Source organism: Thamnophis sirtalis, unplaced genomic scaffold (assembly GCF_051295495.1).
Source record: "Thamnophis sirtalis isolate CommonGarterSnake01/CBP01778 unplaced genomic scaffold, rThaSir2_p1.2 scaffold_7, whole genome shotgun sequence".
NCBI lineage: Eukaryota > Metazoa > Chordata > Lepidosauria > Squamata > Natricidae > Thamnophis > Thamnophis sirtalis.
Window position 1 is genome coordinate 7,845,560 of NW_028261387.1, and position 22,695 is coordinate 7,868,254.

The 22,695-nt window shown below is 40.8% G+C and overlaps 1 protein-coding gene across 2 annotated transcripts in view; it reads left to right on the forward strand.

The window, feature by feature from the left end:
* TLCD4 (TLC domain containing 4) overlaps positions 1-22,695 on the forward strand; it is a 33,977-nt gene that overhangs the window by 5,489 nt on the left and 5,793 nt on the right. The window contains exons 1-6 of one of the 2 annotated variants that reach the window (XM_087719285.1): positions 4,916-5,130; positions 11,133-11,298; positions 16,056-16,145; positions 17,190-17,248; positions 18,399-18,493; positions 21,228-21,301. In XM_087719285.1, the coding sequence (XP_087575411.1) occupies positions 5,037-5,130; positions 11,133-11,298; positions 16,056-16,145; positions 17,190-17,248; positions 18,399-18,493; positions 21,228-21,301 (578 nt within the window). In that variant the 5' untranslated portion in view covers positions 4,916-5,036. Of the gene's footprint in view, positions 1-4,915; positions 5,131-11,132; positions 11,299-16,055; positions 16,146-17,189; positions 17,249-18,398; positions 18,494-21,227; positions 21,302-22,695 lie in introns of those variants that run through there. The other variant, XM_087719286.1, reaches the window with a different exon arrangement.

The following is a 22,695-nucleotide window of genomic DNA, read 5'->3' on the forward strand; positions in this document are numbered from 1 at the left end:
GATAGCTGCCCAGCAGTCCTGTTTAAGGTGACCAGAGTCCTTTTGGGCTGGAGGTCAGGGGCAGCTCATTCCAGAGGGAAGGCGCTCCCACAGAGAAGGCTCTTCCCCTGGGGGTGGCTAGCCGACACTGTCTGGCCGACGGCACCCTGAGGAGGCCAACTCTGTGGGATCGCGCTGGACGGTGGGAGGCTACCGGTGGCAGTAGGTGGTCTCGCAGGGGAGCCTGCTCCCAGTGTGCGCATGCGCAGAGCTGCCAGTAGGCAAGAACAATTAAGAAAAAAAGGGTGACTTGGGAGTAAGGCTTGGAGATTATTAGCCCCTCCCATGAGACATAAAAGAGAAGCAAACGGACGGTGAGCTGGTTTAAGCTCTGAGAAGTCCTGTTTGACTTTGGGCTACGTTTGGCCTTGCGAAACTAATTGGCAATTAGGTCTCTAGCAACATTTCAAGGGAGATAAAAGTGGGTGCTTATCAACGTTACCCTGAAAGACTGTGGTAACCTGAGCATGTTGGAATCTTCATCGTGACCTGACAAAAGGGCAAACGACAAAACCGCGCCCGACTAAACCGCATTGCTAAAACTGCAACGTCAACAGCGCGGAGACAGAAGGCGCTTTACAACAGCGCGTCGGCAGAAAGCCGATTTAACTTAAGGTAAGGGTTAGGTTTAGGGTTAGGTTTAGGGTTAGGTTTAGCGTTACGTTTAGGGTTAGGGTTAGCGTTACGTTTAGGGTTAGGGTTAGGGTTAGGGTTAGTTTTACAACGCGCTTCTGTCGCCGCACTGTTGTTGGCGCGATTCAGCGCTCATTCGTCGGAGCGTTTTAGAACATGCGGTTTTGTCACCGCGGTTTAGTCGGGCGCGGTTTTGTCGTTCACCCTTTTGTCGGTGAACCAATCTTCATAGACTATTTGTGAATCATTACGGGCTGTGAATGACCATAATTCACAGCAGTTTAAATAAAAGAGAGTTTTGGGGGACTGAGATTGTGATTTATTCTTTCTCAGGAAGCCTAGGTCAGAACATTGAGCAGAGTGGACTCAGGGTGCACTTATAGGATCTCACAGAAGATTTTGCAGAGCATCTGTCACATGGGAGAGGGGGGCTCTGCTCAGATTCTTTCTCAGTTACACATTGGTATTGGCCATACTAGGTCCTATGAAGGTGCCTGGATGTAGTCCAACTATGTACAGTATCTGCGATGAATGAACTTTTGGACTTGGGAATGTAGACAGAGTTAACTCATGGCTGTAAGTTCAACCATCTGCTTATTAGAGCTATTCCCCTCCTGACTGGTGAAGTCTTCCTGGGAAGCAATCTATGGTTGTGGTTTGGGCGTTGTAAATTCTTTGAGGGAGTAGGAGTGATTCCTCCACCCTTAAAGAGATCCTCAAGAAGCCATTGCTAAATCCAGCGGTGTGGGACAATTTCTATCTATTGGCCAATCTTTCCTTTTTAGGAAAGATTGAGAAAGTGGTCATTCAGAGAGGATCCTGAACAGGGGTGGGTTTCAACCGGTTCGCGGCGGTCCCTGCGAACCGGTTGGTCGGCGAACCCGGAAGTAAGTAATTTCCGGGAACGACGACTGGCCCACCCGCCTGCCCGCGCTCCTTACCCGGTTTTGACGAGTTCTGCGCTTCCACGCATGCGCAGGACGCATACAGGCCTGCGCGATCCTCCAGGAGCAGCACGAGGACGCCGCCGGCCCCGTTCCAACCAAACCGGTTGGAACGGGGCGAGAACCCCACCCCTAATCCTGAAGGAAATAGATTCAGTTGGGTTTCAGGCATGGGCACGGGACTAAAACAGCATTGGTCAGGCTTTTAGTTAATCTCTGGTGGGAGTGGAATGGAGATACTGCAGCCATCTTGCCCTACTTGAACTCTTGGCAGCTTTCAATACCATCGACCATGGTATCCTTCTGGATCAGCTCAGAGAAATAGGGGTGGGTGGCACAGTGTTCTGCTGGTTTGCCTCCATCCTTCAAGGTTGATTCCAGGCTGGTGATGATTGGAGAGGAGAGGTTCTACTTCAACCCCCCGTCTATGTGAGGTGTCATTGTGCTTCCACTCCTCTTTAACAGCAACATGGGGCCATTGGCCGAGCTCATTCATTGCCATAGAGTGGGGAATAATCAGTACGCTGGTGTTCAGTTACATATCTCTATCCCTGGTGAATTAAGCAATGTTGCGAATGGATAGAGAGTCTGGATAGGGAACAGCAGGCTTCAGCTGAAGCCTGGTGAGAGTGAGTGGCTCTGGATGGGGACTGCCATTTTTGGTACCGAATAGGGTTACACTGCCCCAGACAGACCCATTGTGTTATCTGACAGTCCTAGAATTTTGACTCCTGTTCGATGACAGGTGGCAGTTGTGGCTAGTACATCTTCACCTTGTGTGCCACAGTGGTGGGTTTCAAAAATTGTTCGAACCTACTCTGTGGGTGTGGCCTCCTTTGTGGGAGTGGCTTGCCGCCCATGTGACCGGATGGGAGTGGCTTGCCGCCCATGTGACCGGATATGAAGATGCCGACGACACTTGTCAGAAGCACCTTAAATTACCTCAGACACAGCACTGGCATGCATAAGAATAGGATGTAAACTTGTTTTTTAAAAGGCATCTTTGGTTTGCGTTAAAAGAACTTCAACACACGCAATGTTCTGATTGCACCACAAACGCAGTAGTCATCCTTACCTTTCACAGAGGCACTGAGTTTTATAAATAGGAGCATGATAGTGTAGAATAATCATATCCAAGGACCAGTGGTGGGTTTCAAAAATTTTTGGGAACCTCTTCTGTAGGTGTGGCCTGCTTTCCGGGTCCACTGGTAGAACCTCTTCTAACCGGTTCGGTAGATTTGACGAACCGGTTCTACCGAATAGGTGCGAACTGGTAGGAACCCACCTCTGGTGTGCTAGTTGTGTCCTTGCCTGGATTGTTAGGCCCTTCTTACGAAGTCACTCTTGCCTAGTCAACTGCTGAAATGTGCTCTACAAGGGACTCCCTTTGAAGAGTATCCAGTATCCACTTCAACTTGGAACAGAATGGGCAGCTACGTGCGTTCGTACAACAGTACGTGTTCTACCAGCCACGTTGTTTTCAAGTTTGTTTCTGGGTCCAATTTAAGGTTTAGGTTTTAACCTTTAAAAGCCTTCATAATAGGGGCCCGGGTTATCTGAGAGATCTCCCATCCCTGGCTATGATGGCCTGCTCTGTTAGATCTGGTAGAAAAGAATGCTGCAGGTACCATCAGCTAAGGATCTATATTTGATCCCAGGATATGGGCCTTCTTTGCTGTTGTGTCTTGAATTGAGCATTCTCTTTCTGAGATTAGATCAGTTACAACCCTTTTAACATTTTGGAAGTCTTCAATACCTGGTTATGTTACTACACCTGGGCCTGCCAGGGAATCAGAGACGTGCTTTGATAGCAATAGCAATAGCAGTTAGACGTATATACCGCTTCGTAGGGCTTTCAGCCCTCTCTAAGCGGTTTACGGAGTCAGCATATCGCCCCCAACAACAATCCGGGTCCTCATTTTACCCACCTCGGAAGGATGGAAGGCTGAGTCAACCCTGAGCCGGTGAGATTTGAACGGCCGAACTGCAGAACTGCAGTCAGCTGAAGTAGCCTGCAGTGCTGCGTTTAACCCCTGCGCCACCTCGGCTCCGATGACTCCGTTGCTGACGTGACCATTCTTATCCTCCAAGTTGTATACTAGTTACTCCCATTCCTGGATCGGTAGGCTCACGCTTAGTCACTCACACATAGTCATCTTCTGTATGGATTACCATAATGCGCTCTGAATGGGGCTGCCCTTGAAGAGCACCTGGAAGTTTCAAATTTCGAAATGAAAACTTTCAGAAGTTTTCACTACGGTGCAAAATGCTGTGGCGTAGGCAGTTACCGTGACCCGTCAAAACCGCGGTCCACTAAAGCGCGCCCGATCAAAGCGCGTACGTGACATCAGCAGCAGCGCGACAAATAAAATTAAAAATAAATTAAATTAAAATTAAAATAAAATTAAAGCAAGCCGATTCACATAAAGGTAAGGGTTAGGTTTAGGGTTAGGGTTAGGTTAAGGGTTAGGGTTAGGTTTAGGGTTACGTTAAGCGTTAGGGTTAGGTTTAGGGTTAGGTTAAGGGTTAGCGTTAGGTTTAGCGTTAGGTTAAGGGTTAGGTTTAGGGTTAGGTTTAGGGTTAGGTTAAGGGTTAGGCTTAGGGTTAGGTTTAGGGTTAGGTTTGGGGGGGTTAGGGTAAGGTTTTCGCGTTAATTTTAAATTTACCGCTCACAGCATGCCGTTTTCGTCGCGCTGTGATGACGTCACGTACGTGCTTTCGTCGAGCGCGCTTTAGTCTATCGCGGATTTGTGGTGGAACCGGCAGTTATGTACACACCTAGATCAATGCACCTTTGTTCCGTGAGCTGCATTGGCTATTTTTTTAAAATTTTATTTAAGAGACTGGTGACGATCGATAAAGTCCTACACGGTATTCTTCTAGAATGTACTTTTTGTTCTTGGTCGAAAGTAACCCTAAGGAATCTAACCAGCAGCACTTTGCTCAGATCAATACAACTTTGAACACCGTCTTCTGGGCTCACAGATCCTGCTGATCCAAGCCATATGAGATTTAATGCTCGTGCAGAGTTAGCATATCCTGCAATTTTGATAAGTCTGTGACTACATTTAGCTAATTAATACAGTTAATCAGCTTCGGCTTTTGTTTCACCAAAGGGAGGTTGGCTTGGAAGTGTTGACGAATCCGATCACAATTTTGATGTTGCTATATATGTTTCCGATGAAATAATGAAGGGACCCAGTGGCTCAGTTGCTAAGATGCCGAGCTCAGAAAGGTCGGCAGTTCGACGGTTCGAATCCCTAGTGGCACGTAACAGAGTGAACTCCCGTGACTTGTCCCAGCTTCTGCCAACCTAGCAATTCGAAAGCACATAAAAATTCAAGTAGAAAAATAGGAACCACCTTTGGTGGGAAGGTAACAGCGTTCCGTGCGCCTTTGGCGTTTAGTCATGCCAGCCACATGACCACGGAGACGTCTTCGGACAGCGCTGGCTCTTCGGCTTTGAAACGAGATGAGCACTGCCCCCTAGAGTCAGGAACGACTAGCACATACAGTATGTATATTTACCTTTACCTATGAAATAATATTTTAAAATTTCCATAAGAGTAGGAGACAATATTGATTACTTTTGCATGCAGCTCCATCGAGATGAGTTTAGGAACACCTTTATTTAAAAAGATTCAATTCAGACCGTGCTCCACTGGAAATGTGGCCAACATTGGTACTTTTATTAATTCCACTGGAGTAATTTATTAATGGCGGGCTATTTCTAGATTACTTTTCAGTTTGTGCCAGAATTGAGACATGAAGTCACCTAAGAAAGTTCTTTTATATAATTTATCCCAGCTGAAGAAGTAAACACCTTAGAAAGAAAGAAGGAGCAAGGCGAATAGCCATTAGGTAGCAGGTGAAGAATTTTATATTTGCTCAGACATTTTGATTTCTATGCCTATAATAATAACTCGCTTAAAGTGAGTGATTTTTTTTTATATAGACTTGTGTTTCTAATTTGCTACCATTTCCTCTGCTGATGAGGATATCGAGGAAATGCATTGTGTTGTTTTCTTCTTTCCTCTTGAATTTTATTCACAAAGGAATTTTATTCCTATGGAAATGTTATTGTTTCATGCGTCTTCTCTAGTTGTTCTCTTTTAAATATTTTTAAATAAAAAGTTTATTCAGAGAAAAAATACTTCTTCAGAAGATTTTATAATTGACAGACAATGGCGTGTGTGTGTGTGTATATATAATAACAATTCAAACATGAATTGATCTATTAGTTTCCAGATAGTTATTTAAAATAATGGACTTTTAAAAATAATAAATAAATTTCGTCACGCCCCAAAGGGAATTGCGGTAGCATAGGATCAACAGAAAACGAGTATTACATTTTAAACACAAATCTCTTAACACTAGTGAGCCCACTAATTTCTTCCTAATATATTCATAAATATTCAATAGAGCCCATGCCTGTCAAATTGGCAGCCCGTGGGCTCGATGTGTCATGCGCAGGTTCTGCCTGCCCGGCTCCGCGAAGGCAAAACACATCACGATACGTCACATGACGCAATTGAGTTTGACACTTATGCAATAGGCATAATTAAATAAGCCTATTGAATTAACCATAATTGTAAATCTGAGTAAATGTGATATAGGCGCCAGCTATTCTAATTACTTTTTCATGCCTTCCTATAGGAAAAATGCAGCAATAATAGTGTCTCCCATACCATCTTGATATCTTTACCCATGATTGGATTGTTCCCAAATATCCATTTATTTATTAAATGTATATGCAGTCACACAACTTCGGGTGACTTAAAAGCTGATAAAAATATTATAAAAGATTAAAAAATAGTAGAACAATAAATATAACATTAAAATTAATGGAAAGTAGCTAAGATGGGGAGGGCATACAATGAAGTGTGGGTAGGAACTTGTATTTAATCCAGTAACCACTTCCAGGACACAATGTCATCTGGGCTCCAGGCCAACTGGAGCTAAGTCTCGAGGCTCTTATGCAAGGTCAAAAGGGTTGGGATGAACATCATTTCAAGGGATATAATGGTCCAGAGGATGGGAGCTGCAGCAGAAAAGGCTGTTCTCCTGGACCCAGCTAGCTGGAAATCCTGATGGAGTAGCAATAGCAGTTAGACTTATATACCGCTTCATAGAGCTTTCAGCCCTCTCTAAGCGGTTTACAGAGTCAGCATATCGCCCCCACAGTCTGGGTCCTCATTTCACCCACCTCGGAAGGATGGAAGGCTGAGTCAACCTTGAGCCGGTGAGATTAGAACCGCTGAACTGCAGATAACAGTCAACTGAAGTGGCCTGCAGTGCTGCACCCTAACCACTGCGCCACCTCGGCTCTATGTATACAATAGGCCTGGCGTGCCGGCACAAGTGAGGCAGGTTAATCCCACTGGGATGAGATAGTATGTTAAGGATATATACTTAACTGTACTATAATATGTCAGCGTTCCAAGTATCATGTAGAATTAAATTAGAGACCAAGGCAAAACTATCCTTAAAGTTCCAATTTAATAAAGCAGACATCTTAGGCACATCTGTGTTAATCCCAATACTGGAAATGACATCAGAATTCCACCCAGTTAAAAGTTCATGATCTTGTCCCCACACCCACAATCCATCACATGGTCCAATCTTCTTCTTCCACGCTGGCATCCACACCCAGCTGCTTCCGGTCAGGTTGACTGGTGCGGAGACAAAGGATGACCTTGAGCTTCTAGTAAAGAATGAAAACAATACATTCCACAATCCTACTCCTGTCTATTCCCCCCTCCCATCGACTATACTAATGAAACAGCATAATGAAATAAGAGAAAGTGTGGCAGGCCAAAATTCTAAAAGGAATATAAATGCAGGCCTGACATAATATATTAAGGATACATTAATATATATTATTCATATATTAAGGATGCAAGATAATTAAATTTCTCAGGATTGGCCTGTACTGTATATTTGTTGTGTCTCAGAATACTATCAGCAGAAAGGCCTTCAGGCGGTTGGGAAAGTTAACTTTTTTGGTGCTACTTCATTCAATCCTGGAAGCTGGGAACTGGGATGTACAAAATAGCTTAATTCACATGGACGATAGAGATCATATACAATATTGACTTCCTTTTCTGGGAGTGAAGTATATGTGTGTTGAAAAGCAATATTAATCATGAAGCAGGTGATACTTATTGTAAAACCCAATTCCTATTTCTTCTGTATATGACTGCAAGTATTTTTCTACTAGAAAAGGTCTAAAACTTTGTTATTTTTTCCCCGTTTACTGTATGATACCACTGATGTTGAATTCAAGAACCAGTGAAATCTGGGCCGGGGGGGGGGGGGGGATTATGAATTGTTAGAACATTCTCATCTACAGATATCTTGCTAATATTTCAAACAAGACTGTGTGATTAATGGGTCCATTAAACCTTGGCATAAAGACCAAGTGAAAAGTTTGCAAGGGGGTAATTTTAAATATTTCAGTTGTATCCGTTTTAAGAATCACAGCTTTTACTTAATACCAGTAACTTTTCTAGGCTGTGGAAGACATAGGCAGTGAAGCTGAGCTTAATGTAGAGAGTTTATTGATTTTTCCCTTTTTTTCTTTTTTTGTTTTTGTTTTCTTTATTATTCCTTTCCTTTTTCCTTTATTTTTTATCTTTTAATTCTTAATCTATTCGGTTTTAATATACTCCAGACTGTGCTTGATAAAGAGTTATGCCGGGAATGGGATCTGGGAAGTCGGAAGGGGGCTAGGGAGGGGGGTTCATGGGGGGGAGGGGGGGAGGTTGGAGATATAGTTTCAATTTACAAAACAATAAGAATGCACTTGTATACTGTTGCTTTTTTTTCTTTTTTTTCTTTTTCTTTTATTTTCCCTTTTTTTTTCCTTTTCTTATAATTTTAGTGTAAAATACAAATTGAATAGATTAATGAATAGTAGAAATACACCGAAGTGAGGAGTAGAGGGAAAGAAGAGGGAGGAGTCGAGAGGGAGTGAGAGGGGAATGTAAGGAGGGTGAGATGGAGGGAAGGGGAGAAAGGAATGTCTGAGGGGGAGGGGAAGTAGAAGAGGGGAATGCTGGAGGGGAGAAATGAAAGTTGGAGGGGGAGAAGAAAGGGTGTATGGAGGATTGAAGTGTTATGTTGGTTTTCCATGGTGGAACAGAAGATGAGTTGTGTTTATTGCTTTTTTAATTGCACAGTATATAAGTGATTGTATAAAAAGGAAAATGAAAATGAAATAAAATAGTTTTCAACAGAAGACATAGGCAGTGATTAAAGCATTACCAATTAGGTGGACTAGATGATGATGATTGGTTAATAAGACAGAGAGCAAGTGTCAACTACCATACTTTCAGTCTTTTTTTTTTGTTAATTCATTTATCTCCCCTAATGTCTCTTCAAAGTTCTGCGACAGCTACATTAGCATCATCTAGAATAGAAAATTGTAGTCTCATTTCTGTTAATTATTTGCATTACATCTTGCAATAAGTGAGGCTCTAGTCCTTATGAAGAGTATACAGGTAGTGCTTGACTTATAACCATTGCTTTAGTGACCATTCAAAAGTTACAACGGCATTGAAAAAAGTGACTTACAACTGGCTGCCCTTGCACTCATGACCGACATAGCATCCCTGTGGTCACGTGTCCAAAATTTGGGCATTTGGCAACCGGCATGTATTTATGATGATTGATTTGTTTTTCTTACACCGTCACTTCATATAAAGTTACATGGAGATATGCTGGGATCATCATATTGCGTCATATCTGTCCAGGCGTAGATTTAGTGAACTTTAATTTATTTTCTTCTGATATTATAAATTTAGACTAATTTTTAGAATATGGAATATGTAAAGTATTACTTTTGCAATCGACAGAATATGTGCAAGAAACAGTGGATGCAGCCAGAGGTAAGCCTATCACAATTCATCATCAAGCCAAGTGATGGCTAACCTTTTCGGCACTGAGTGCCGAAACTGAAGTGCGTGCGCGCCGCAGCGCCGGAATCTGGAAGAGAATAGCTGGCTGGTGTGCATGTGCGTGGCGGCCAGCTGCTGTTCTCTGTTTTCTGATGTGCATGCGCTCCAGACAGCTGCTCTCTTCTGGGGTCTTCGACGGAACCCAGAAGAGAGCGGCTGGCCGGTGCGCATCCATGCTGGATGAGGTGTCTGGCATGCATCAGTGGTGGGTTTCAAATTTTTTTCGAACCTGCTCTGTGGGTGTGGCCTCCTTTGTGGGAGTGGCTTGCTGGCCATGTGACCTGGTGGGAGTGGCTTGCTGGCCATCTGTTCTCTCTCTCTCTCTCTCTCTCTCTCTCTCTCTCTCTCTCTCTTTCCTGTCCCTTTTTCCTTTTTTCTTTCATCTCTCACTTTTTCTTTCTTTTTTCTTTTTTTCTTTCTTCCTTTCTTTCTCTTTCTCTCTCTGTGTGAGTCTGCCTGTGTGTGTGTGTGTGTGTGTGTGTCAGTGGTAGGTTTCAAAAATTTTTGGAACCTCTTCTGTAGGTGTGGCCTGCTTTCTGGTGGAACCTCTTCTAATCGGTTCGGTGGGATTTGACGAACTGGTTCTACCAAACTGGTGCGAACTGGTAGGAACTCACCTCTGGCGCGCATGCACGCCACGGAACCCGGAAGAGCAGCACACGTACCATAGGTTCGCCATCACGGATCTAGGTGGGTCATGTTGGCAGCAAATGCACTTCTCCTGTGCCCATTGTCAAGAATAGTAGTCTTTTTTTAATTTTATTTTTAATTTTCAAAACAAACACAACATCCTTCTTCACATGCTATAGAAAGTGTATCAGTTGGTTACAAAAAGACTTTCGTGCATCTCTTCCACAGCCAACAAACGTACTTCATATTAACTCAAGTATTTTAACTCAGATATTTATACATGTTACCATCATCATATCTCCATTTTCATTTGACTATAATTGTTTAAACGTCCTTCATCATAAAATATACCAAGATTTAATACATAACCCCATACTGTCCTCACATTTATTATTTCTAAAATCCTCCGTTAACACTGAATCCTTATGTCCTATTCTAGCTAAACATCCGTAATATTTAATAACAAAGTTTTCTAATCCTCCTTTCCAAATCACTGTTTACAATTTACATCCCGTTTCCTGGAGCCGAGGTGGCACAGTGGTTAGGGTGCAGTAGTGCAGGCCACTTCAGCTGACTGTTATCTGCAGTTCAGCGGTTCTAATCTCACCGGCTCAAGGTTAACTCAGCCTTCCATCCTTCCGAGGTGGGTGAAATGAGGACCCAGACTGTGGGGGCGATATGCTGACTCTGTAAACCGCTTAGAGAGGGCTGAAAGCCCTATGAAGCGGTATATAAGTCTAACTGTTATTGCTGTTGCTATGTTATACCCATCTCTATATATACATCGTTATCCTTATCCCTCCTTTATTTAGCTATATCCTGTAGAATTGCAATCTTAATGTAAATTATTGTTGATTTTACAAGTAGTAGTATTATTTGGCCACATGCCTGAATTGAGGAACTATGTTTGGAATTGTGTTTTTAACAGGCAGAAGAAAGATGACCATCTTTAATAAACTCAATCTGGGCATCGCTGTGAGCAGTTTTGCTATATTTCAACTTAGCTTTCATGTGCTGAGTTCTTGGCTATCTTCACGCCTAACATCTGGTTTTAATAATCTTGACCAAAAGAAGAAAATTGAATGGAACACAAGGTACAGTTTTTAAGCAATATTATACAATTATATATAAATATTTTAAAGTTTGAAATGTTTAGGCTGTTGTGAACTTGTTCAAACAATATCTTGGATTGTTTAGGGGATTTCTTTTAGACAAACGTAGTAAGGATTTTTTGTTAAATAATCTTCAATACAAAATTGTCCTTGGGTTATTTATTTAAAAGTTATCACTTTATTAAAATAAAGGTAAATTGAATGAATAACTATTAATCTTCCATTATTTTCCTGATTTTTTTAAAATGGTTAAATGATAATGTATAATATTCAGAGTACATTGTATTGTCAAAAAATGCAATCTTAATATAAATTATGCCTTGATCTAAGTTCAAAGTGCATTCAATCTAGGATATTCATAAAATATTATCCCGTTTAACTTTCTGAATTGGTCACAATATACTAATTATTTTTAAGATGATTAATGTACTACCTGTTCTATTAATTCATGAAAACACACGTATTCTATCCTCTGCAAAGGTTCCTTGCATGTAGTGTTGTATCTAACAAATGTTTGTTTGTTTGATTGATTTTTGTCTCATTTTTATCACTTTATAAGTAACTCAAACAGCAAACATACATAATATTCCTTCTTCCTCCTCTTTTTCCCAATAACAACAAATGTCTTGTTGAATAAATGCAGAAATATTTTACTGAGAAAATATTACCGTATTGTTTGGAGTATAAGACGCACCTTTTCCCTCAAAAAAGAAAATCTGGGTGTGTCTTATACACTGAATACAGCATTTTTGTGCCTCCTGAAACCCTGCCCCTTCATCAAAATGGCCGTGCATAGCTTGTAGGAGGCTTTCAGAGAGCTCCTGGGGGCTGGGGAGGGCAGAAATGAGCAAAAAAAGCCCCATTTTTTGCTCAGTTTTGTCCCCCTCCCAGCCCCCAGGAGCACTCTAAAAGCTTCCTAATGCCCTTTTTTTTTGACAAAAAATGGGCCCATTTTTTGCTCGTTTTTGCCCCCCCAGAACACTCTACAAGCCTCCTAAAGGCTATTCATGCCCTTTTTTGGGGGGGGGGGAAACCTCCTGTTTTCATGAAAAACGCCCCGTTTTTGGGAGGTTTGCAGAGTTAGGGTTAGGTTAAAAACTTTTTTTAAAAAAATTTGCCTCTTCAAAACCTTGGTACGTCTTATACTCTGGTGCGTCTTATACTCCAAAAATATTTAATATGTTGGTATCAATGTAGATACCTTCTTCCAACCTAGCAGTTCGAAAGCATGTAAAAAGGCAAGTAGAAAAATAGGAACCACCTTTGGTGGGAAGCACAGTTCCGTGCGCCTTCGGCGTCTAGTCATGCCAGCCACATGACCACGGAGACATCTTCGGACAGCGCTGGCTCTTTGGCTTTGAAACGGAGATGAGCACCGCTCCCTAGAGTTGGGAACGACTGGCACATATGTGCGAGTGGAACCTTATCCTTTACCTTTATCAATGTAGATTATATAAAGCATGCAGATTCATTTCAAATTGTTTCAAGTTCAATACTTTATGAAACTTTACAATATGCAAAACAAGTAATTTCATGGAAAGGCTCAAAAGTGCCCAATTCAGGTTGTTGCACAGAATAGAATAAAACTATCGATTTAGTTGCTCGGCTGTATCTAAAAAATAAAAAACATACAAATATACAGGTGGACACAAAGAAAACAACAGGATACATTCATAGTAAGTCATCACTTTGACAGTTAAACTCAAACTGATCTAAATATTTTGTCTCTGGCCTTTGAAATTAAGAGGGCAGTGATATGCAGGTTCCCTGCAAAAAACAAGTTGGCTTCTCCCAGGTATTTTATACTCGCCCCAATATTTTTTATTTTTTATTTGTAGTTTTTAAACAAGAATCTAAGTATGCAATCTTTTCTACAAAGTACAATTTGAGCTTGCTTGTTTTCTTGCAAACGTTTCATTGAGCCAAGGTGGCGCAGTGGTTAAATGCAGCACTGCAGGCTACTTCAGCCGACTGCAATTCTGCAGTTCAGCTGTTCAAATCTCACCGGCTCAGGGTTGACTCATCCTTCCATCCTTCCGATGTGGGTAAAATGAGGACCCGGATTGTTGTTGGGGGCAATATGCTGACTCTGTAAACCGCTTAGAGAGGGCTGAAAGCCCTATGAAGCGGTATAAAAGTCTAACTGCTATTGCTATTGCCTCAACTAGGTAACATCCTCAGTGCTAGTAAGGGGTACTGTTTGCTATCAGTTTATATTCTGGTTCTTGCCTCTCTGTTGAGCCATGCAAGCGTTTAAATATTTTTCCAACTGGCAGGCTGATTTGTGTTGAGCTAGCCATTTCAGAGGCTTGACATACTTAAATTTCGCAATGTTTCATGCCTGATCAAAAGGAAATGTTTTGCACATCCCTATTGTGCAAGCATTTAATAGAACACAAAAGAACAGTTCCTGACTTAAAGGAGTTTATAGTCTAAATGTGGTTAGTTATTGCTGCATATACTGTGCATATTTTATTGGAGAACAATTAAATTTGCTTGTGAATTTTTCCCCCCCAAAAAATAATAGTCTGTGTATCTGAGAGAGGAATGCTCTACATTTTTTTCTCTGACTTGGAGTGAAGTCAAATGAATGGATACCTTGTTAGACTTGTTTTTCCACAAACGGTTTTTATTTTCTTCAGGCAGACCGCATGGCAAAATATAAAGTTTTTACATTACATTACATTTTACAATGTATGTTCTGTATTAAAGCCAGAAAGCTAACAGCAACGTAATACACCAAGCAAACATGATTTCTTGAAATAATAGACAATAGAAATGTAATTCAGGAAAAGATACATTTCCCAGTAAGCAATTAAGGGCTTTGTATTAAAATCTGATCCATAGTGTAGAATTCTCCTCCTTATTTCAGCCAACAGATATCCCCAGAAAGTTTAATATTCTTGATCTTTTGGAAAAGCAAGGACATCAGCCTGGCAACCAAATATAGGTTAGTTTGTTCTAGAGCCGAGGTGGCGCAGTGGTTAGGGTGCAGTACTGCAGGCCACTTCAGCTGACTGCTATCTGCAGTTCAGCGGTTCTAATCTCACCGGCTCAAGGTTGACTCAGCCTTCCATCCTTCCGAGGTGGGTAAAATGAGGACCCAGACTATGGGGGCAATATGCTGACTCTGTAAACCGTTTAGAGAGGGCTGAAAGCCCTATGAAGCGGTATATAAGTCTAACTGCTATTGCTATTCCTATTGTTATTGTGCTCCCCATAAGCTACCTATAGTTCTAAAAGTTGGACCTTAAAAAAGCAAGTCAGGAAGAAAATCGACTTGTTTGAGCTGTGGTGCTGAAGAAGGCTCCTGCATATTCCTTGGACATCAAAGGTGACTAACAAGCAAGTATGGAGTGCATAACATCAGACATATCACCAGGAGGCAAAAACACGAAACTGCTTCTTACTTTGGCCTTGTCACGTGGGGGAATTCATTGGAGAAAACAATTCATGTTTGAAAGAATTAGTGATAAAAGGAAAGCAGGCTGTCAAAGAACACGGTGGTTGGACACTATCAAAGCTGACGCCAGTCAGAACATAAGGTAAAGGTTGCTCTCGGGCATAAGTGCTAGTCATTCCTGACTCTAGGGGGCTGTGCTCATCTCTGTTTCAAAGCCAAAGAGCCAGTGCTGTCCAAAGACATCTCCGTGGTCATGTGGCCAGCATGACTAAATGTCAAAGGCGCACCGAACGTGGTTCCAATTTTTTTACTTACATGCTTTTGAACTACTAGGTTGGCAGAAGCTGGGACAAGTAATGGAACTCATGCTGTTATGCGGTACTAGGAATTCGAACCACCGAACTGCTGATTTTTCTGATCGACAAGCTCAGTGTTTTAGCACTGAGCCACCATGTCCCTTAGCCAGAACATAGAAAAACTTGAAGAAATTGTGCAAGATCGGAAGACTTGGCCCATAGAATTGCCAAGAGTTGGCCTTGACTCAACGGACAACATCATCGTAATCTTGATCTTTGTAGATTCCAGATATAACCAAGCAAAACATATGCATCATAAAGCAGTTGATCCAGAATCATAATAACAATTACTTGATAGCAATAGCAATAGCAGTAGACTTATATACCGCTTCATAGGCCTTTCAGGCCTCTCTAAGCGGTTTACAGAGAGTCAACATATTGCCCCCAACAATCTGGGTCCTCATTTTACCCACCTCGGAAGGATGGAAGGCTGAGTCAACCCTGAGCCGGTGAGATTTGAACCGCTGACCTGCTGATCTAGCAGTAGCCTGCTAGATATTCCATATTGCAAAATGGAACAACGAATTTGGCAAGGCAAAAACTATATGGAGCAAATGTCTATGGAGGTTCTCAGTTATCCTGGTCATGGTTGTCCCAAAGGTGATTTTTCAAGAGGCAACTGGACTTTCTGCGGGTTTTTTCCAAGATGTTTCACTTCTCATCCAAGAGAAGATGAGCTTCAACACTGGAAGAAGCTTCTTGGATGTGAAGCGAAACATCTTGAAAGAAAAACCAGAAAGTCCACTTGCCTCTTCAAAATATATGGAGTAAAGCTTCCATTACAGAGTTACAACTGTAGTATAATTATAATCAACCCACATTATTTTTAATGAGCTTATCCAGTACATGAGAAACATTTATATTGCATATACTGTATCTCATTTTAAGATCATAGGAAGTTGTTTCTTTTTTCTTTTCATTATAGTGTCACCAAATTAAAGGTAGCGTCTGCTTAATGGGGATTGCTTTTGTCTTTTTAGGACAGTATCTACGGTCCATGCCTTCGTGGTTGGAATATTTTGTATGTATATTTTATTGTGCGATGAAGCTGTTAATGCTGACCGTGTTTGGTAAGAAATTCCTTTGTTTGTAAATCTCATTTTCCCTGTCCTTTGTTATTATTATTTTTTTGCTGGTCAAATTTTCATCAAGTTTAATTTAAAAAAACCCTAAGAGATATATATCTGTTTGCTACCCAAAGTTTTCTAAAATTACAGTTATATTTAATAAAATGTGGAGGACACCGGGGGGGGGGGGCTTTGCTTCATTAAAACAAAAAATCTGAGACAGCCTGACCTCAACTAATACTATACCCAGGTAGTTCCAACTTACCCCCATAATTGAGCCTGCCCATTATAATCGCAGGTCATAATGATCAAAAAGAGGTTATCGCACAACCAATTTGATTTTACCACTTTTTTTTTGTGGCAATTAGTAAGTGAATCACCACGGACCATTAAGTGAATTCACAGTTGTTAAGCAAACTGATTGTTTGCTATTAGCCATTCTCGCTGAAAACCAGAAGCAATGGTTTTCGGTAAAACCCTCGTAAATCAACGTCAAGTGACTGTGGGCTGAGTCAGATAACCTTAAATGTGGACCACTTGTTGAGCACCCAAAATATGCTCATGTGACCATGGAGGGGGGGGGCAGTTGATGGAATTTTGTAGTATCTTTGGGAGGAATCCATCGTAACTTTGAAGGTCTCTTAAGTGACCAGTCATAAGTCGAGAATTACCTTTACTCACATTCTTTGGATCACTTCCTGTGCCGGAATGGAGATATTATTCCCCCTTAATTGAAACAGATGGAGCAAAGGTGGAGGAAGTTAACAATCTAACCGGCTGAATAATGGCTAATCCTCTCAATTTTTTGTCTTCAGAATATTATACATTAATCTTCTTAAATATGTCCGTCCAGAAACATTTTTCTCTTGCCTGTTTACCATTTACCAGAGTTGTAGGATCATCTTACCGGATGTGGTGTCTCTCTTCCAACATCAAAAAAAGTGAATCATCATATGTGGAGGGGAAATAAAAAATAAGCAAAATGCAAAATGTTTACGTTGTGTTACATTTAACGTAATGTCGTTCCTTGGATGTCTTTGTTGATAGGGGCGATCCTTCTACAGTGCAACTAAATCTTGCTATCTCTGTAGGCTACCTCATTTCAGGTAATATGTAAAATTTTACGTGTATAATTTATTGTAAGCCATCTGTTTTGAAAGAACCTTTTAACAGAAGGTTTTCCAAAATAGGGCCCTCTTTAGGAAAGTCTGTCTGTAGGAAGCAGACCATATTTTCCCTCACACCAAAAGTTGTGCTGTAAAGATATGATTATTTTATTTAATAACATGACAGTATTGTGTTAAGTATCAAAATATTTCCTTCTGTCAATTTCTCATTCTTAAGCCTGAGTAACAAGAATTACTCTTTTCCCCTCCAATTTTTCTTCCTGCTTCTATGGTGCTAGTTCTAATTTGGTATCGATAATTTAATAACCATAGAAAAATAACTAAGAGAAAATAAATGAGGGCTGTTGAAGGAGGAAAACTTAGCTTCCTAATTACATGTCTTCCTCTGAGTTCTCCTTGAGATGGCTATTGATTAATCAGTGGGAAAACATATTGTTTTGTTTTGAAAGTTCAACTTCTTCACCAGTGGTCCCCAGTTTTAAAAGGCTACTTCAGGACACACATGAATACAGTGTGCATCTCTTGCATGTCTTAAATAAAAACTCAAACATTTCTAAACATAAGGCGGGAGGAGATTGCTACTGTTTGAAACATTTGGCAACTTCAGCAGTGGTGGGATCCTCCCGGTTTAACAACCGGTTCGGTGATAGCGCAATTTGAACACATGCACACCTGACGTGCGCTGCACGCGCATGCACACTTTGAAGAAATCTTCACTTCTGGGTTTCTTCGGAGGAGTAACACAGCTGATTCACGCAGCAATCTGCTCTGCCGAAAAAAGGGCGGGTGAATGGGCCCATCTGATTGTTGGCGCGAACCGGTTCACCCTAACCAGTCCGAACTGGTAGAAATTCCACCCCTAAACTTCAGGACCAGATTTGATAATAACTTCCTATGGTGAGGCAAATCTGATATTTATATCACTAGGAACGATAAGTGTGAAGAGATCATAAGCCAAAGCCTTGGGTTCTATTTTTGATGATGTTCTGGCAATGGCCAGTTGGAAATTTTTATCATGATAACAGAAAAAGAGAAGTAATTTTGGCTCTCTGCCTTGCAGCATTAAAAGTTTTAAAATAAAATATAATAATTGTAGAATTTTACTCACCCATTCTTTATTCCTTTTTAGATTTGTTGCTTATTATTTTTCACTGGAAGGCAATTGGGGACATATATTTTGTAATTCACCATGTACTAGCTGTATATGCATATTACTTTGTACTGGTAAGTTCCATGTTAATTTTATACCATAACAAGTATACGTGTGTTTTAGCAAAAATGGATTTTAATAGACTTACCATTAAGATTAATGGCTCATCTCAAGAAGACAGTAATTGCTCTATGGTGCTTATACAGTAACTAACATAACTAATACATAAATAATACAGTAACTAATACAGTAGCTAACACAGGAAAGGAATAAAACTTGATATGTAAAAAGGTGACCAATATTTGTCATTTCAGGACTGAACTAATTTATTAAATATATAGCTGTTTTACGTTATTTTGCTTATGGAAAGTGACAAAAAAATGACCCATCACCTTGTTGTTTGTATGTATACTTGAGAGCTTATGCACCAGAGACAAATTCCAGTCACAAATTCCAGTGTGTCCAGTCACACTTGGTCAATATTCTCCTATTCTATTCTATTCTATTCCATTCCATTCCATTCCATCACATCACTTAAGGAAATTACAGTTACGGTGTCTTATAATCAATACATCCTGTGTTCATCAATAGCCATTCAATTGATAAGCTTTGCCTTTTATACTTGTCCTCCTTCAAGTATATTTGGAACTAGATGAATACCCGTGTTCCGCTACGAAGCTATGTGATTATGCTTGATAAATTGATACTTACAGCTTGAAAATTAATGAGTAATTACCATCAACCCCTCCTCTTCCCTTCTCTTCCCTCAGGTTGTCCCACAGAAGCCTCCCCTATCCTATCCCCTTCTCTCCCTCAGCCTTGCCTCACAGAAGCTTCCTGTATCCTATCCCCTTCTCTCCCTCAGCCTTGCCCCATAGAAACCTCCCCTATCCTATCCTTTTATCTCCCTCAGCCTGGCCCCACAAAAAGCTCTCCTTTCCTATCCCCTTCTCTCCCCAGGCTTGCCACACAGAAACCTCCCCTATTCTATTCCCTTCTCTCCCTCAGGCTTGTCCCACAGAATCCTCCCCTATCCTATCCCCTTCTCTCCCTCAGCTTGCCCCACAAAATCCTCCCCTATTCTATCCCCTTCTCTCCCTCAGGCTTGCCCCACAGAAGCCCAACCTGTCCTATCCCCTTTTCTCCCTCAGGCTTGTCCCACAAAAGCCTCTCCTCCTATCCATTTCTCTCCCTCAGGTTTTCCCCACAGAAGCCCCTCCTATCTTATCATCTTCTCTCCCTCAGGTTTTCCCCACAGAAGCCCCTCCTATCTTATCATCTTCTCTCCCTCAGGTTTTCCCCACAGAAGCCCCTCTTATCTTATCATCTTCTCTCCCTCAGGTTTTCCCCACAGAAGCCCCACCTATCTTATCATCTTCCCTCCCTCAGGCTCCTCTCCAAACTCCCAGCCAGCAGGCTGGATGAGTCATGCGCTGGTCACGTCCACGTCCAAGTTTTCAGGTTGGGAGCGGGAGTAGAATGTCTAATTCCTTAGCATCAGAGCATGTTAATAATAATATATGAAATACTAATACTCTGATGGTCATTTTGAAAAATTCTTTGTTACCAAGCACTTAGAGGAACATATGTGCCAAATTTCAAGTTTGTAGGCTTTATGATACTGGAGATTTCGTGATCCCTGCATGAGTGTTTTCATATATATTGTAGATAGATAGATAGATAGATAGATAGATAGATAGATAGATAGATAGATAGATAGATAGATAGATAGATAGATAGATAGATAGATAGATAGATAGATAGATGATAGATAGATAGATAGATGATGATAGATAGAGATAGATAGGAGAGAGAGAGAGAGAGAGAGAGAGAGAGAGAGAGAGAGAGAGAGAGAGAGAGAGAGAGAGAGAGAATGAGAATGAAGCTTTAAAATTAAACAGCAGTATCCAAAATTTAACCTAGATGCAAATTTGGCAGTTAGTATACCATACACAAATCCGACTAAAGCCAGAAATCAGTATTGTTGATAGCATACAGAACCATTGCAGATTTCAGTTATATATACCGTTAATCCTTGACCTACAACAATTCGCTTATTAACTGTTTGATGCTACAATGGCACTGAATTTCACACCTACAACTGTTGCAGCATCGCCATGATCATGTGATCAAATTCAGATACTTGGCAACTGACTCATATTTATGTCGGTTGCAGTGTTCCAGGGTCATGTGATCCTGTTTTGAGACCTTCTGACCAGCAAAGTGAATGGGGATGTCAGATTCATGTAACAACCTTGTTACTAACTTAACAATTGCAGGGATTCACTTAACAACCGTGGCCAGATGAGTTTTGAAATGGGGCAAAACTCACTTAACAACTATCTCACTTAGCAACTGAAATGTTTGATTCAATTCTGGTCGTAAGTTGAGGACTATCTATAGAATACACAGCAACATGGAAATTTGGAGATCAGGACATTGACCACAGAAGCCTTTATACAACAGTATTAAGATCCTTTAGCTTCTATGTGGATAAAACTTATCTAATTTTAAACTACTAAAGTTATCCTTGTAAAATGATTTTTCTTATTAGTTTTTAATAACATAGTAGATGGATCTTTACAATGGTTTCTAGAAGATGCGTTAAGTGGTATACTAGATTCATTAGAGAAAGAATTGAAGAACTTGGTATATTTTCCTAAACAGTATGTGGTTAATTATCCAATCTACGACTATTATTTTATGTGAAGAGTATAATATCGATATTTAGACGTTTTATATTATGTGTTATTTTTATAAGACTTAGAACTGTGATCTCTGCTTTGTTTTTCTATTTCCTTTTCCTAGGATAGAGGAATATTGGCATATTTTGCTAATTTTCGTCTGCTTGCAGAATTGTCTACCCCTTTTGTGAATCAGCGGTAAGGTGAAACACCTCTGAGTTATTCTTTTTTTTTCTTCCAGTAAATGTGTTTTTATTTTCCATTTTCATTTCGTACAGTCACATATATACTGTGCATAACCGGGGCCATATAACATTAAACAATAAACACAGCCATTCCTCTTGTCAACAATACCCCCCAAAATACAAACCCAATGTACCACTTCGACCCTCCATGCACCCTTTCTTTTGCCCCCCTCCAACTTTCCATCTTCCCTCCATCATTCCCCTCTACCCTACTTCCCCTCCCCCTCTACCACTCCTCTCTCCCGATCCACTCCCTCCCTTCCTTCTCACCCTCCCTCCCGTCCTCTCTCCCACCCTCTCTACCCCTCTTTCTTCTAACCCTCTACTCCTCCCTTCGGTGTATTTCTACTATCTATTAATATATTCAGCTTGTCCTATTTTTACAGTGAAATTAAAGAGCAACAGTATACAAGTGCAATTGCGTTACTATAAAATCTAACACATACTATATATCCTCCCTCCCCCCTAACACCCCACATAAGTTATTCTTACATTATCATTTAGCTTGTTATGTGTAATTCAGTCACTACTAACCTAACAAATGTACTCTGTCTATATACCATGATACTGTATCATTGTTTTTTAAAGTTAAAACCTTGTGGTCACTGGTTCTTTAGCAAAGGTTTAATGAAAATGACCTAAATTATTAATTGAGGTTTTTTTTCCCCAAAATGTATCAATGCTAGAGGACTTAATGAAATTGCATTTAATTATGAAATAATTTAATTTTTATTAGCAGATGACATCCACAGTTTCTAAAAAGATAACCATTTAAACTAAAACCAATAACTGTATTGTTATTTATCTTAATATCCATTCAAGGCTCTTTAAATCAGAAAGAGGCTTTTTATCTAAATAAAAATATGAAGTTCTTTTTCTTTGTGCAATGATTTTTGGAATAGGTACCTTACTTAGTAAAAGGTCCACTTTTAAGTTGCATGTAAGAGCCAAGGTGGTGCAGTGGTTAAATGCAGCACTGCAGGCTACTGCTAGATCAGCAGTTCAGCGGTTCAAATCTCACCGGCTCAGGGTTGACTCAGCCTTCCATCCTTCCGAGGTGGGTAAAATGAGGACCCAGATTGTTGGGGGCAATATGCTGACTCTCTGTAAACCGCTTAGAGAGGGCTGAAAGCCCTATGAAGCGGTATATAAGTCTACTGCTATTGCTATTGCTATATTGCTATGTATCCTCAAAAATTGTATGGTACTGTCTCTTGTGAGTTTATCTCATACTTGCTGCCGAGGTGGCGCAGTGGTTAGGGTGCAGTACTGCAGGCCACTTCAGCTGACTGTTATCTGCAGTTCAGCGGTTCTAATCTCACCGGCTCAAGGTTGACTCAGCCTTCC